The 18,397-nt window shown below is 32.0% G+C and overlaps 1 protein-coding gene across 1 annotated transcript in view; it reads left to right on the top strand.

Moving 5' to 3' along the window:
• ds (dachsous cadherin-related 1) overlaps nucleotides 1–18,397 on the top strand; it is a 555,958-nt gene that overhangs the window by 11,766 nt on the left and 525,795 nt on the right. The window contains exon 2 of the mRNA XM_076398269.1: nucleotides 1,922–3,676. Within this exon, the coding sequence (XP_076254384.1) occupies nucleotides 1,934–3,676 (1,743 nt within the window). The 5' untranslated portion in view covers nucleotides 1,922–1,933. The remainder of the gene's footprint in view (nucleotides 1–1,921; nucleotides 3,677–18,397) is intronic.

The raw sequence follows: 18,397 nt of genomic DNA, 5'->3' as shown, positions 1-18,397 counted from the left end.
AGTCTGACATCTGTTGCTTAAGCATCTTGAAGACTTTAAAATTCGATGCTAAAAGCAAATACTACTCTCTGAGGCCGTATTAGGAATGAAGTTATTCATTTCATACATTCAGAGACACACATTACATTGGTTAGAACTTTTCGTTCATATGAAAGGTGAACAAAATCATTCTATGATGAATTCAACCTTTTGGAGGGAAGACTGAGATCAAGATTATAGAAAGCGATTTGAAAAATTAAGATTGTCCAAGACCAGAACAGTTGTGGTATTCCTGCAGCAGCAAGAACAGCATCTTGGTTGAGAAGTGACCCCCTTTCCAAATTCCTATGTAGATTCAGTAAAAATTTCTAGTAAGGAAGTATTTAAAAAAATATTCAGCATTTAAATGAAGATTTGCAGATGTATAAAAGAGAATCCGAAGTAAAAATAATAAATAATAATAAAATATATAGATTAAAAATGTAATTAATTATTTAATTTAATTAGAAAAATTCGAAGTATATACAAAAAGGTATGTCCATTCTAAACCAATCAATAAATTCGGATGCCATCTTAATTTACATCAGGTCTCGATCTCACAAAGCCATACACACACACGACTCGTTAATTTGCCAAAAAGTGACAAATGATTTATAGTGTTGCGCAAGTTTAACGAATCGTGACCTTGACATTTGTTATGTAATCATTTTTCACTGAATGCACTTTTAAAATAAACAATGGCTTTTAAATGTAGGCTTGCATTTCCTCGTTGTTTCTTTTCGTTCTTCTGTTTTTTTTTCACGGTACTGCAGTTTGTTTGTACAACGTTACGGTTGTTCTACGTGAAAGTTTACATTGTTTTGTTGATGTCGTGTCGTAGGCTTGTGATGACTGCCGATTTATTTCACTTGGGATTGATTAGTGTCTTCGACTAGTTAATATGATATATAAAATGTTTAATTAATAATGTGTCCTTTCTAAGTATTAAATAATGTTAATTACTACTTGTTGGTGTGATTTCAATAGCATTTAAATTCTACGTCTTTCGGACACAATAATCAAAAAGTAGCAATCATGAGCAGCTAGGTATGGTGGATACGAGATACCTTCTCATTAATAATTGTTCTTATAGATTATCTTTGATTTTGGATTAGTTTAGTGGTACAGAAGTTTTAAAATATTTTTGTCAGCATTTTTGAAATATCAATTACTTGTAGAGTCCATAGAGTGTTGACGAATTCATCAGTAATTATTTAACGATAAAATTGACAATTTACAGTAGTTGTATAAAGCTATTATCACAAGTATATTCCGCATTTTTGATGGATGACGTATTGTTTAAAAGCTTTACTGAAATTACCAATGCCACAGTTCGATGATTTTCAGCAATAATTTTACGTTCTCACAAATACCTCAATATTATTAACAATTACATTAACAGATATATCTATTAACGGATGAAGTGAATTGAACTTACTCTGGCTGAATTACTTATTATTGTATGAACCGGACTTTTCCATTTAAACTATCAAAATTTAATTATAAAATCTATTGAACAATTTTCATCTGCGTGGCTTTTTATTTACACGGTATTCGTATAAATTCCTGTGGGATTTTTTCTCCGAATCGCAATTAAACCTTTCAATAAATCTCCGATCGAAAATGTACGTTTTTAGGCCCAAATAAAAGAACATAAAAATAAGCTAAAGAGTCGTAAAGTTCCTACGCAGAGTCACGCACAATAAAAGTATCCGTAAAGTTGAGTGTTGTAAACTACTAAGGTATCCTTTCGATTTGATTATCGGGATATAAAATAACTCAGGCTTAAGGGACGACGTCGTCTCGGCGACCTTCCTCGGAACTGTGGGCCGACTTCGTACCCAACCGTTTATTTCGATTTCGCCCCTTACATGCTCTACTTAATGACTTTTCGTTGTTGCAGGATGTGCAATAGATGACCATGCGTTCGTTGACAGTAATGGCCGTGGCGCTGTACCTCGCCAACCTTCTCCTGCTGGCCACCGCGGGAGCAGAGCACATCCGAAACCTAGAGGTATCCGAGGGCGTCCCCGTAGGCACCAAGATTGGTTTTATCGGTGACGGAGCTTCGCCCGATAGCGGTCCGCCGTACTTGATAGTTCCCGTGGGAGCAGCCGTGGATACCGACTTGTCCATCGATTCTACCACCGGCGAGATTCGGACCAAAGTCCCTCTGGACCGAGAAACACGTTCCAGTTACTCACTGGTAGCCATTCCCATGAGCGGTGATAATGTTAAGGTGGTCATTAAAGTGCTCGACGAGAACGATAACGCCCCAACGTTTCCGTCGCCGTTGGTGAATATAGAATTTCCCGAAAACACGCCCAAAGATGTGAAGAGGACGTTGCCGCCCGCGAGAGACTTGGATCTGGATATCTACAACACCCAGAGGTACAACATCATATCGGGAAACATCAACAACACGTTTCGTTTGTCGTCGCACCGTGAACGTGACGGTGTCTTGTATCTGGACTTGCAGATTAACGGGTTCTTGGATAGAGAGACCTGCGAGTTTTACAGTTTGGTGATCGAAGCCCTGGACGGCGGTACTCCGCCACTCAAAGGAGAGATGACCGTGAACATAACTATACAGGACGTGAATGACAATCCTCCCATTTTCAATCAATCGCGGTACTTCGCGTCCATACAGGAGAACAGCACCGTTGGTACGGTGGTGCTCCAGGTAATAGCTACAGACGCAGATGCCGGTGATAACGCTCAAATCGAGTACTCGATCAATCGCAGACAAAGCGACAAGGACATGTTGTTCCGAATCGATTCCAACACCGGCGTCATCTCGGTCAACAAACCCCTGGACTTCGAGACGAAGGAACTCCACGAGCTGGTGATCGTGGCCAAGGACCAGGGACTGCAACCCCTGGAAGCCACGACGTTCGTGTCGATTAAGGTGATCGACGTGAACGATAACCAGCCCACCATCAAAGTGATCTTTTTGAGTGACGATGCTACACCGAAGATTAGTGAGAGTGCGCAACCTGGTGAGTTCGTAGCCCGGATCAGTGTCCACGATCCGGACTCCAAGACCGACTACTCGAATATTAACGTGACACTGAGCGGAGGTGACGGACATTTCGGCTTGACCACCAGGGATAACATTATATATTTAGTGATAGTGTCTTTGCCGTTGGATCGGGAGATGCAACCCAACTATACGCTTAACGTGGTGGCCACGGATACGGGGACACCTCCTCTTCACGCCTCCCGAACGATCAACCTCCAGGTGACGGATGTGAACGACAACGCTCCGGAGTTCGAACACGATGTGTACGAGGCGAACGTCATGGAGGTGTCCGATCCCGGCACGTCCGTCGTCCAGGTCCTGGCGACCGACAAGGACGAGGGCAACAACAGTGTGATAACGTACTCGCTGCTGGAACCGGCTAATAACAACATTAACTGGTTCCAGATCGATTCTCGAAGCGGTTTAGTGACTACGCGGGCCCATGTCGATTGTGAAACTGAACCGTTGCCTCGGTTAGTTGTTGTCGCTACTGATAACGGTTTTCCGCCGTTGTCCTCGACGGCCACAGTGTTAGTGACCATTCATGATGTGAACGATAACGAGCCTATTTTCGATCAGAGCTTCTACAATGTGAGTGTTCCGGAGAACGAGACGCAAGGACGCTGCATATTAAAGGTGAGTCTTTATTTTTTTTTTGTTTTATTTCATTCATTTTCGTTGAGAGAGACATTTTTTTTAATTAATGCGGTTGTTGATTATCCTACAATTTGTCTTTACAATAACTTGAAAACTGGGTATATATTTAGGAGAATGCGTGAGTCCTTATAAGTTTCCACATTGCTGGTTTTCATGTTACAAATACTTAACTGCACTACTAAATCAAATGGTTTGATCTTTTTGAGCCTGTGTTGATGTTTATGTTATCCAAGAGTTGCAATATCTCGATATTAACAGGAGTCTTGACTCTCTTGATTTCTTGACTGACTATGGGTATCTCAAGGTCTCGGTGTAAATAATTATTCCTAGAATGTCCAAACACTTCTCAGGACTTTGTTATTTATGTTACTTTTCACGCAACATTCCCATAACTGAAATTTCCTATGTGGGGTAATTGAAGTTTTCTTCAAAATAACTAATAAAATTTCCCATATATTACTGTTTGTGTCCTCTGTCCTTTGGTTGAACTTTGGTCCATATGGATTTTATATTTTGCTTATACTACAGCAACTTATTATGTACGGATAAGTGAGATGTTAATTAACCTATACATTTCTCTATATTTTCAGTCCAGTCCGTTTATTTCTTTGTAATGTGATTTTAATTTATTAGATTGAAATATATAACAATATAATATTGATTTAAACGATATAATATTCTCTAATCAATTAAGTTGTAGTTGTGTATTGTAGAGTAAACTGCTAGATCGTTCATTAAATTTGTGTAAATAAAAATCCGAAAACGAAAATTTGGAAAAAATAGATTAGTTGTTAAAAATTGTTTATGACACTTTTTACAATAAAACTCATTTATTTCAACAATGATTATTAAAATCCCATGTATGGATAGTGTTTTTCTAGAGAGACTGCAAAATTACCTTCTTTTCCTCCTTATTTAACAAGAATTGATTTTGGAAAGGAATTTTGGGAAGTGTGACAAGAGCCAAAATCCAAAATGAGATGAGACAGATTTTAATGCACAAACTCAATGCTTTTTTGAATGCTTATGTGAGTCCCAAACGGATTAAAGTCTTACAATGTTAATCTGAGTTTATTGTCTTACCAATTTGGAGGTAATTCATCAGCCAAATTTCTTTTACCTACTTTTTCTTTAACTGATTCTAAGGGCTCCAGGTTAGATTCATACTACTACTCTTTTTAGCCTCTTCTTAGCCTATAGATTTGATTCAGAATAATAATAGTAGTCCCAAAGCTCATCCAGTGTAACCAAAATTATTTCAATCTTTTTTAAAATCGTATTCGAATCTATTTTTATTTCAGTTCATTTATTTTAATAACGAAACTGGATTATGTTTTTATAAAGAAATATTGAATATGTTCTTCTCTAGATGGATAAAATATATTTCATGAACTTATTGAACAACCTAGTAACTTTACGACACTAAAGCACAATTTAAATAACATTAATAACCTGAAGAATATTGTAAACATTCGTAATATAAGGAAGGTAACAAGAAACTGAATTTGAAATTCGATCTAACTAAATGAAAAATACGTATGACTCCATATTTTATTCTTGAAGAAATTGTAATTCAAATACATTTGTCAAGAGAACGAAGTTATAATAAATGGTGTAATATAATTCCTTTTAGTTACAGGAATGTTTCCATTCAATTAAATTTTATTAAAATAACATATTTAAAATAATAATGATGAATAAATTACTTAAAAAATGTCGTGTTAAAATGTAATAAAATATTTAGTTAATGTTAACAATATATATGTAATAGTATAACGAGAAATATTAACTACATAGTCAATATTTCGTTTTAAATCGTTTTAAAAACTATAGATATATTTAGGCTTAAGAAATAATTTTCTCTTAGCCTTTATTAATTAACAAATAGATTGAAACTATATATCTACATCAAATTTATTTTCACATATTTTCTAAATGTATGAGCTTTATAAAGGAGTTGTATAAGATACACCAATGCCTATATATTGGTGAATTAGTTCTGGTAACTGACATTAACCCTAAACGTTTGTAGAAATATTTACAGAGTAAATACAAGATTGGCAATGGTTTCTTTTGACGAAATGTTTTAGTTGTAGAAGCATCTAAAGTTCAAATAACATAGAAACTAGAGCCACTGAATCACTTAGACGTCGTATATGTCATGAATTATTCATTGTAAGAAATGTATTGTTAATTCAAGATATAATATGATTGTTTACTTTAATGAAACGTTAACATTCAGTTTTATAAGAATATTCTATGATTGTTTTCTAAATTTAGAATCACGCTTGCTAAAATATTATCAAATATTTCAATAAATGTGTATATGTTTGTAGATTTGCGATGTTATGAAAAAACGTATATTTTGATGAGAATTGAATGAACACGAAGAAGCGTAACCTGTGATTTATTAAACATATGATTTATTAAACTTCAAATACGATATGTCCCCGTGAAATAATTTATAGGTAGGGAATTCTATGGGAGTACGAATTAGATTCTTCGTGTTATTGTTGGATTGGATTAGGTGATGCCATCATAAATAACACTTATTGTACAAGTATTTTAAAGTCTTATTAAAATAACGCTTACAGACTACGCAAAAGTAGGATACGTTATATAGAAGAACCGTATAAGGTTTGGCGCATACGTAAAATGGGCTCCATTTATTTTAAGGTAACCTATATATATATATATATATATATATATATATATATATATATATATATATATATATATATATATATATATATATATAGAAATAAATTTGAAAAAAGTTTTAATTGAGTTATTTTGGGTTGAAATTATATACAAGAAGAAAAATAAAGGTTGGAAAAATTTTGACATAACAGATTTTATTAAAAAAATTAGTGAATAAAATGAAATAATACAAATATAATTAATATATTTTTCTATTTTTAGAAAGCTCAGTCTATATGGATATATATATATATATATATATATATATTTATAATATCTATTAATAAACAAAAATGTCACCAGCATTAGTATACATGAAAGGAGTGAAAATGTTGCAAAAATCTCCAAATGTGATCAACAGTTGTCCCTATTGCAATTTCCGCTACTATTCTTGATGGACAAACCCCATAAATTAATTAACTACTTCCAGCTTTTGGTAAAATGGTTTTGGTTCACATATGGTACATTTACTATTACTATTATTATTAGTATTACTTCCAGCACAATTGTGACAACAAATCTCTCTTATAACCTTTATATTTTTTAATTTAAATAACAAGAATAATTTTTTTCTCTGCTTCTTGTTATCGTTTCGAAATTTGCAGCTATTTCGGGATAAAATTTCAGCATAGGTTGATTCCTATATGATGTCGTTGAAAATGTTTCTTGTTGCTCTTTAGATTTTATATTTTTTAAAAATTTAACCTTCCATTCTGCACTTATCTCTGTTGTTCCAAAATCAATATATTATTAAGTTAAACTATCAAGAATAATAGAGCAATTTATTTATTATTCCTATAGAGTTATTAATACAGTAGATTTTTAATATTATCAACTCATTTTTTAAGCCGAATACTTCTTCAAAAGAAAACTATGATGTATTTCTTTACTATCTATTGTTTTGGGTACACAATACATCCTAGATTGAGGATAATCTTTTTTATTAATCTCTTAAAACTTCAGCAAGCTACCCGTGGGCAATAAGTATTATTATATGATTTCCGTTATACTATATATCACTCTACTGACATCTAGAAGATCACCTCGGTAAGTGATCTGCTGTACAACTTATAATCTAAATCTTATTCTGGATACTTTTCTAACTTATTTTAAAGTATCTCCTAACTTATTCTAAAGACTATTCTATTAGATTATTAAATCTCACTTTATGTATCTATTAATCAGTTCGTATGATAATACTCTTTCGTAGTATTTCGCACTAACACTTCTAATCACATTCGTTATGGGTTCTAAGGGGATATCACGCTGAATCAGTTTGTTGGAGACGTAATATAAGGCATCAACGATGACTGGTAATACAACTCTGTAGGACAACTATGTTAGATTTGCTAGTTGTACCCCACAGTTCAATACTATATGTCCAAATGGGCCTAAGTATAAACTTATACAGCAAAACTTGTTAGCTAATTATAATTTAGATTTACGCCCTATCAGCCAATATATTTGATTTAGTTTAAGCCCAAGTTGTTTGAGTTTTGTCACTATATGTTTTTCCATGTCAAACAAAATGCAATGAATAATGTAATCACTGAATCATTTAAAAAACTAATACAACCTTCAATACGTAAGGTACATTGAAATTGACGCCCAAAACTATTAAACAACAAACGCACCATAGAAACGCAATGAACCAATCAAATGACTTCCCGGCTCTTAGCTCTTAGCTTATAGCGATTAAAACAAGTAAAAATTCAAAGTAGTAAGTTAAATCTCTATTTGTTCTGTGAATAACGTATGCTCGCGAATGTACACTCAAAATACGTTCGAAAATGAAATCAATCGACACAGTAAGTAAAAAACCGTGTAATCTTCTCGGCTATTTAAATTATATCCTGTCGAATCGTACGAGAGAGATTTGTGGTTACAAACATTTTCCGAACCGATAAATTTATGGTTTAGTAAAAGGATTGAATGAATAATAAATATCGGATACTAGCTAAACGTTTACAACTGTATATGAATAAAGAATAAGTTCAAGGACCTAGCGGCCCAATGGGTGGTCATACCTGATTTTACCTAGATGAGTCCGGGCGGTGGTATTTATTCGTAGCGCTTTTTGAACTGGGACAGTTTCGGCATGCAAAAATATACGGAACGTTTTAAAAATAAATCGACTCGTTTTGTTAACTAATTCTGTATTCGTAATAACTTTTACTTTTCGTTTTCATCGTTGCACAGTTATGTTTCAGTCGTAGACATTGTTTTAACGGTTCTTGTTGTTGTTTATGACAGTTACTATTGTTGTTATACACGTGGCATTTTTTATTAAGAATTTATCGGAAATATCCTTTGTAATAACAAATAAAATATTTTAACAAAAAAATTGAACCGACTTCAAAAAATAAATAAGGAACTTAGATTTTTAACACAAAAATATGCGTATATGTCATAAAATTGTATTATTACTTTTGTTTTGTTTAGGCTCGGCACCGACTGACTTATAATTTTAATTTTAATTGATTAATAATTTTAATTCCTATTAAATGACGTATTAAATTCACTTAAGTGTCTAATAATCTTGGCTTTAGTGACACTTGGCATCATACACTATTTATATAAGTGTTGTTTGAGATGTTCGAAATTTCTATCGGCTATAATACATGTTTTTGCTGAAATAATACTTATTTTAGGTCAAGTAACTCAAAGTAGCTCTTTCAAAATAAGTTCTCATGCCATTTATTCCAACAAATAAAACTACAAAAAGCTCATAGTTTCAAACAAACTGATCAAGATATATTAGAAGAATAATATTTAATAAAAATATAGCTTTATTAAAATGGATCCTAAATGTATGTACTATATTTACATAATAATTTCAATGATAATGTGAAATTTTAAAATATAGATGCTTTTATTTTAACAACACTTAAATTTGAAGCTGCGATTCCTCATCATTAAACTTTTTTACCTCTTCTAAGACACTAAAACTAATGAGTCCATATTTTCAAGGGAGAGGATTATGTTTAAAGCAGTTCTGCAGCCTTTCTCTGAGTGTCAAACTTGAAATGTGGTAAAGAAAAGTATTTATAGTTTGGAAAATGTATGTAAATTTTTTTTGTAAGGGCCTGATAATATATAGATTTACCTATTTTCATGAAACTTTCTATTAATTTTTATTATGTTTTATTACATTTTATTAAAGTTATGACAAAAGTATGATGAAAAGCGGTAAATAAAATTGAACTAACAAAACAAAATTGTTTAAAAACAAAATTAAGTGATATAATATATTAGTTATAATAATAAATTAATTATTTCTTATGAAATTTGCAATCCATATCACTGTACGATAACTATAACAATTCTAACAAACAAAATATTATCCATATTATATTAGTTTTACATAATATGATATCGGCACAATATATTAATTTTGAAACAGGTTATTTTTATATTTTCGTACGAGAACGACCTGAATAAACAAACAAAAACCCATAAAATGGTGGCTTTATTATGTAATGTTTACAAGAAGCTGGTGTTGTATATTTAGTTATTACCATATAACTTTATTTTATAACAGACAACAAGTCAAGAATATTTCAGTCAAGATAATATTCTTTCTTGATGTTATTTAAATATGTGTATGTAATAAAGATATAGTAGTTGTATATATTTTTTATTTCAGGTAAAAAGTGTTTATTAAATTTATTAATAATTAATACCTTTTGTTGGCTGATTGTTATTAATTGAATCAAAAAGAAACTTACAATAGAAATTATTGAAAAAATCTGTGAGATAGTTTCACACCTGAGGCGCCAAATTGTGATTTCATTACGGCGACTTTGGTTCTCAGAATAGTTACCAAACCTCTGGTTCTGTTCGGTTAAGGGTTGGGTACAGGTAAGAATCTCGCCTTGAAAGGGCACCCTATGTAAAGATTGGTCGGAAAGTGGTGCGGTCAGGTCGACTCAGCTATATTTACTTTCAATAATTTACCTGTAGAAATTTTACCTCTCCCGAAGTTAAATAAGAAAGCTTATGGCGGCGTGGTATCCATTAAAAAACCTCTGCTTTTACAAGTAGTTTAAAAGCTCTTTTTAAAAAATCATTGGTAGGAATCTGTGACATTAAGAATTTTTCTGGGTATTTTTTACTTATTTGTTCAATTAATTTCAAAGTTGTCTTTGTATTTTGTTTAAAATATTCGCGCCATTTTTATGGAATATATTATAATTTATTTGATATTCTATGCCGGGTGCTATTGTACTGACCATCATTTTAAGACTTTATAACCTTTTCTTCTGGGTTATTCTGTTGATCATATGTTTCTGTTTTTGTTTTTTAGAATGGTAGTGATTTCACAGTTCACATGCAGTTCATTTTCTCCTCTCTTGTTGCCATTCAATTCTTCTAGGAATATAAGCTGGCTTAATATACTAAACCCATCACGTTATATTAAATATGACCCATGTACACAATAGAAAAAACAAATGAGGCTTAAGCTAAAATTTTATCCACGTTATTTATCTTTATATTATGTTTATGAATAACTTGTTATATACTATGCGAGTTCGTGTGGTTTGGTTTGCTTCAATGTTCTGGTTTCCTGCATGTTATCCAGTAGCTGTAATGCTTCCACATCGTGTGATTTAGTAATCTTAACTCATGTCTTAAGGCGAAATTTTGGATAACTTAAATCCATTTAATTTCGTTGGTTGCGTTGCATTTGTAATTACCAGCGGATTACTAGTTGTTTTGATGTTTTAATGCAATCCCTTAGGTCCAAATTAGCTTTGTGATTGACTGATAAATCAATCTCTTTGAGTTTAAGTCATGTTGAGATTATTTCACGAGTAACCAGTATAGTTACTTGATTTTCAGTCTGATTTGCTCTGCTTTTTGTCTTATATGATGTAGATATATGGTGAAATAATAGGAAAATATGAGATATTATTTGGAGTAATGGAAAACAGAATTTGTAAGAAACAAAGTCACATAAATTATAATAAAAATGGGGGTAGAAATGACAAGAAATAAAATAGATATGGTATTTAGAATTGGAAATGTTTTTAGATAACAATTTAATAAAACAGCCAACGTGCGTCATAGATGATGTACTGCCATGTATAGTTTGTAAAAACGTAAAATTTGTTTTAAACTTGGAGTGGATTTTTCCTCCTCATATATGCAAGTTAAAAGAATACAGAACATGTAACTGACTCAGTTTGTAAAATTTTATTTGGGTTGGAACTAGTCGACAGCGTGACACCGTTGTTAAAGGTCTACAAAATTCTGCAAAATATTACTGAAAATAATGATAGGTTACAGACCAACAGTCGTTATAAACAAAAATTCTATATAAAGTTAATGCAGCTACCGTGCTACCGTCATACATTTCATTCATACATTAGACTATATAAACAATACTTCTCTAAAGTATTGGTAAAGCGATTATTTTAGTATAAAATCTAGTTTTTATTTTAGTTCAGTATAATTAACAATGTGAGATATATAGTGTATACTAAACAAAATTATTCACTGTAATAATACTTATTTAATGGATAAAACAAACAACCATGATTAGTGACATGAGCGGAAAAAACGTGTACAATAATACCAGGTGTTCGTTTGACCCAACAATGAATCATTTTATTTTCGAAACGTTTCTGTTGTTCTTGAGATTGTGATTAGAGTAAAAAAGTCTAATTTATTACTATGTCTTAATACTAAGGAATGATGTTTGCGAAAAAAAAAAACACACCAAGTGGGTGGAAGTAGTCCACCGATCATTAACATGTTTAGCTGTGGCAGATCGTATAGGAACGGCTAAGTGGTACTCTTACGTACTCCATAACGAACCCGGGCATCGATGACCTTAAAGTAATGACACACGAGCAGAAGTTATTAACTCGGGATGTACACGAGGATAAATGTTAAAGCGTTCCCTCTTTCTGCGCGTCGGTTTCTAATTTGGTTTTTTTCTCTCTCTTTCTCTGCGATGCAAAGCAGGTTAAAAGTGAACGTAATAAATCTGAACGCGGCGAGATTTCCACCACAGAATGTTTCCTAGATTTAGAGAAAGTGCAATGCACACTAGCCTGCGGAGTTACTTCGTTACAAAGAGGCTGCATAATTATCTTCTTGGGTGTAACGCCAAGAAAATGACATGGTTAGCAACGATGAAATATGGGCATTGTTTGCTTTGTGTATTCCCATTAGATTCTTCACAATTTAATATTTATTTATGGAAATTCATTTAACTTTGGCGGTTTATATTCATGGTCGATATCTACCTCGTACCCTAACGATTTAACGGGCGTTTTAATGGCTCCACATGTCAATATTATTTAATTGTTTATCTGTATGTTGTTATAAATTTAAAGAACGAAAGTTTCCGGAAGAACACGAGTTAAAAAGAATGCAATATGCTCTATGTTTCATTGTTCTCAGTTTCAGTGTAACTCTAGCTATTTCAAAATAGCTGGATATATAATAATTGGTATAATAATATGTTTAAATGATTACTATGATAATCTAGTACATAAGATTTTAAGTTTGTTATATTCTTGATGAATTCTATACAACCTTTATATTGCAACTAGCGACCCGCCCCGGCTTCGCACGGGTGCAATGCTGATACTAAATTAAATACACTGCAGAAAAAATATGAACGTTGTATATAAAAACATAGCGGCCCGCTCCGACTTTGCACGGGCATAAAATATATATGCCTATGTCACTCAATGAAAACATGATTAAAATCGATCCAGTATTTTTGGTTCATTCATTACTGCCCTTGGCCTGCACGCATTAAATTTGGAGTAAAACAATTCCTCTTCCCCTATACTTTCTATGAAGATTTCCTGCTATCTTTGGAATATCTAAATTCATACAATTTTTATTACATTACACACTTTTAAACGCAAATTTTAAATTTGTAATATCTCCGAAAATATTTCTTTAATTTACATGCTGTAAGGAACCATATTGATCTATATTAATTGCACACTGTATTTAAGGTACTTAATTCGACAAGGATTAATGCCGTATTGCTTAAAATAGCTTCGTAAATAAGCCATTTTCTCACGTAAAAAGTAAACAATAAAAATGGTTAATGTGGGTTATCCCTAAAAGATAAACATATACCATCGCGGACTTTTTTGTAGACCTTTTTATGGTGTACAATACTGTAGTACATTAATTTGATCTAACTCGTAGGGTTAGGCAGCGTTTTTGCTAATTGCTAAATAAGCCTAAAAAATAGGTTAATTTACGACATCACGTTAGAAACCTCTAAAATTAGCAATGTTGCCTTAGTATATTATGCATGTATTATACATATAAACCTTCCTCTTGAATCACTCTACCTATTGAAAAAAACCGCATCAAAATCCGTTGCGTAGTTTTAAAGATTTAAGCGCACATAAGGATATAGGGACAGAAAAGGCGACTTTGTTTTATACTATGTAGTGACTAGGTTTGTTTTATGATAATACAATGTGTTTCCCTGTACTAATTTCAGTTATTCTTCATTTTGATATAGATCTTAAAAAAAATATTTGTTTCAACAGGCTTTCTCTTGTTGCTTAACCGGCTAACGTGGTATTTTGAGGTTCTCCCATTATCTTTACTTTCTCAGGATATTTTTGTAGGTTTCTTTCCTTTTTTGGGTTCTGTCCCTTTTTGTAATCTTTTATATAACTGATACTTTGAACTTTTTTCTTGAATAGTATTTTATTTCAAGATTATTTGGGACCTTTTCAACTATCTTTGCTTTCTATATGTCTTTATCTACTCTCTCTTGTAGCTTATATATAAATAATAATATTGATTATCGACTTTTTTTAATATTTTGGGTTGTGTTCCTTCTTATAGCTATTTAATATTTATATAGTTTATATAGTGTTTTGTTCTTTTTTTAGTGTAAAACCGTTGTAATTATTTATCACTTAATTGTTTTGCAATATTTGATGTTCTCTTGTTTTTGGCCATTTTTTACCATAATAGGTTAATTGTTTTTTTTCTTGAAGTTGTGGTTGAAATACGTTGGTGATTTTCAATGTGGAAATGAAAATCCAAAATACGCCGTGATTACTATTTATTTGTTTGAACTTTTTGAAGTGTGATTCCTCATAATGTTGATATTTCTTGGTCGATTTCTAGTCCGAGCTTTTTTATTAATATAGTTTTACGGCTGTTTTGAACATATTTACTTCTACCTTTTTCTAAAATCATTCGTTTTTCAATTTTAATTTCATTTTATTAATTTTTTTACAGTTTCGATATCGGTAGATCTGTGGTTCTTTTTTTGTTTTGTGGTTAACGGAACACTGAACGGTAAGAAGGCATTAAGGCATAATCGAATGATATAAATTATAAATAGTATTTTATCACAAAACGTTCTATTCTACGCGAGCTCATTGAATATAAATCAATATTGATGGGCATTACTGTACAACTATATATAAATAAATATATAAAGAAATTTTGTATGAGTTTATTGGACGAAATTAAAAGGTTATTGCTCGTATATTATTCCATCAATTTATTACCCTCCTCATATATATCATTTACAGCATCGACGATTTTTCTACCAAATCGAATTAACTTTTATGAACCATTAAGGGTATCTGATGATAGGCTTAGTCTTTTATGCGCTTATTACCCCTACCGTTTAAAAATGGCGATATAGCCGAAGTGTCAACCGTAAATATCGACTTTATCTACTACAATCGATTGTAGCGGTGATTCTACCGCTGCTATTAAAATCAACAAAAATGTTATCAACGCATAAAGCTCCTTCAACTAGCGAATCATCGTTTCCCAGCTGTCATTATAGCACCTCCACAATATGTCATGGTGTCTTCCACCTCGATTTTTGAAAATGAAACACTCAAACTATCCGATAATTAAATTATGTTAAAGACGAAAATAATGTTCCTTATAGTCATTCTATATCTTGTTCTTGCAAATTTATGTTCTGAATACTACATAAAAAACATAGAAGAGACCAAACTACTTAAATATTAATGGTTTTTCTGAAGAAGCTTTTAATTGTCGAGAATTACAATTTAACATAATAAGTAATTTATAATCGAATTTTAAATCTAGTATAATCCTAAGATGCAAATATTTTATTTGTCTTTTCTTTCATTTTAGAAAAATAAATAAAGTCATATAAGACGGCAAATAATGAATTTTTGTTCTATTTCGTGCTGGTATCAGGACTGAATGAATGTAATTTCCAGTAGCCAAAACATATATAAAGCCTATTTAGAATTATAGGGTTCATATATTTATATAAAACATCAAACCAAGTTATAGTCCAGCAATGCTAAAACAAAATTCTTTGATTAATTACTACTCACTGCATAACCAACGAAGTATCACACGAAGTTATCCAAGATTTCGACTTAAAACTTAAAATAAGGTTATGAAATTACAGCAACGTACAAGCAACACGTAGAATATCAGAAGATTGAAGCGAACCAAATCATATGAACTTGTATAACGTATAGGTTTTTATTCTTAACCATCTATAACTAGTAATATGTCAGATATAATAATAAATAAAGCTTGAAAATTTCGGTAGATTATTCCTTTATTTTTAAAAGTAGTTAACAAATTGCTAACTTAGTTGTTAATTCTGTAAAGACAGTTTAAACAACAAAGTACAAAATCTAAAATATTTTTGGCACCTAATTGCTTTTGTAATCATTACGTGTATTCATAATAATTATTTAAAATTAGTACTTAATAACCATATTATAATAATCTAATCAGACCTTTGTCAAGCATTAGTATAGATTAAGTAATTCTAATTTAGATACATTTAGGTCCATTGGATTTTCTACGCAATTTCACAATCCATTGGAAACGTTTCATTCATCTCATAAAATTATTTTTTTCATTAAGTAGAGCATATTAAATTTTTCGCAATTCGAAATATTTTGTTAAAAACTTGACTTCACGTCTCTTCTATTTTTTAATTAATTACGCATATATAATTAAATGATGATATAATTAAAAATATATTCATAAAAATGTTTTAGAGAAGAACTGGTTTATTATTATTTAATTATTACATTGATACTAGTCATTTCCGACTAACCTACAAATTGTCTTTATGATAACTTAAATCTAGGTATATTACTAGGAGGACCCATCGGCCCTATCTCAATCTCTGGTGAAATAATCTTTACATATGTCACTGCCGTATTTTTTATTATAGGCACTTCACTACACAAAACTACCCAAGATCAGATGGTTTGATTCTTTTGAGTCTGTATCCAGTTCTGGTGGTATCCAAAATCTGCAATACTTCAATATTCTCATGAGAATGGAGTATTTCCTCATGCCCCTTGCAATTCTCTTGATTTCTTGACTGACTGTGGGTATCTGAAGTTCCCGATGTAGGTAATCAGTCCTATAGTGTTTGGGTGCGCCTACAATACCTCTCAAAAAAATGTATTTTATTTATGTTACTCTTTGCAGAACATCCCCATAATTGAACTCCGTATGTCCATAAGGGTTTCAGTATTTGCTTATATAATAGCAATTTATTATGTACTGATAAAAGTAATTTTCTTCCAATTAGCCAGTACATTTTCCAACATTTCAATACATTTCAATACTAGTTCTTTTTTTTCTTCTTTATATGTTCCTTCCAGCGAAGTTTTGCATCAAGATTTGTTCCGAGATATTTTGCGTTGTTGTTATATGGAATTATAGTATTATTTAATATTATTGGTGCTTGTACGGTCTGATTGTAGGTGAATTGCACATGCACAGATTTACTTTCATTAATTTTTATTTTTCAAGCTTGTGTCCAATTATTTATATTGTCATTTGCCTGTTGTAATTTTCGTGAGGCTTCTTCACTATTGTTTCCGACATCTATAATCGCAGTATTATCAGCAAATGCAGCCATCGCAATATTGTCCATTTGTGGTATATCACAAGTGTAGAGTAGATAAAGTATTGGCCCCAGTACACTTCCTTTTGGTACACCTGCTTTAAGTTTTTTTGTAGAGTAAATTTCATCTTGTGTGACTCTAAACATTCTGGTTGTAATATACAATTTTAAAAGTTCGGTGTGTTGTTTTGGTAACATTTTCTGTAGTTTATGAACAAGGCCTTCTTGCCAAACCTTATCGAAGGCTTGTGCTATATCTAAGAATATAGCTGAATATACTTTTTTACTTTCGTAGGCTTTTTCAATATGATCTGTTATATGGACCTGGTCAATTGCTGAATACTTGTTAATAAACCCAAACTGGTGTTTTGTTATTAGGTTTTTTCTCTCCATACTGGCAACAGTGATATAGGCTTTGGGATCATTATAATTTCCGATAATTATAATTTTCATTATAATTTTAATTAATTGTTATATAATAGAGAGGGAATACTTTTTAAAGTTTAACAAGCACCATTGTATTCTCAAGATATCTTTTAAGGTATTATATGGAGCCTGGCACCGTTGGCTTTTATTCTTTAAAAATAAGAAAAAAAACAGAAAGTAGAAACAATATAAGGTGACATATACAAAAGTGACGGTGATAAACAAATGGTCGACTAATTATGTCATTGAATAAAGATAATGAGTAGCCAAGAAAAATAAAAGATGTCGTCCGAATTCGAGAAGAAAAACGCGCGAAGTGCCCAATAATTACCGAGGCAAAAGGAACAAAAGTAAAAGTGTAAAACAGCAAAAGACGTTGTTAATTGGTGAACGGGTATGACACGGTGGGTTACCGCGAACCGGCCAGATATGTGACATATTTTAACCGCTTGAGCTCGTACTGACAACCGTAATAAGGACGTTAATAGACCCAACGGACTCACCGCCAGGACTGTGTCCTGGTCATTTCGTGGAGTTTTAATATCTATTTTATGGTCCGACTTGTGCCATTGCCTTTAATTGGTTTTCTTAATTATTTCTCTATGTTTAGAGGCGGCTAATGACGGACAGTCCATCATATTGTTGCAGAGGCGAGGATTAAAGCGCATAAAAGCAATATAATCAAGGAACAATCACGT

This window comes from Rhynchophorus ferrugineus, unplaced genomic scaffold, assembly GCF_030347505.1.
Source record: "Rhynchophorus ferrugineus isolate W39M unplaced genomic scaffold, kcgeb_rfMv2 rfM3, whole genome shotgun sequence".
NCBI classification, from domain to species: Eukaryota; Metazoa; Arthropoda; class Insecta; order Coleoptera; family Curculionidae; genus Rhynchophorus; species Rhynchophorus ferrugineus.
Note: the sequence above shows the minus strand (reverse complement) of the source record. Positions and strands in the feature narration are given on the sequence as shown.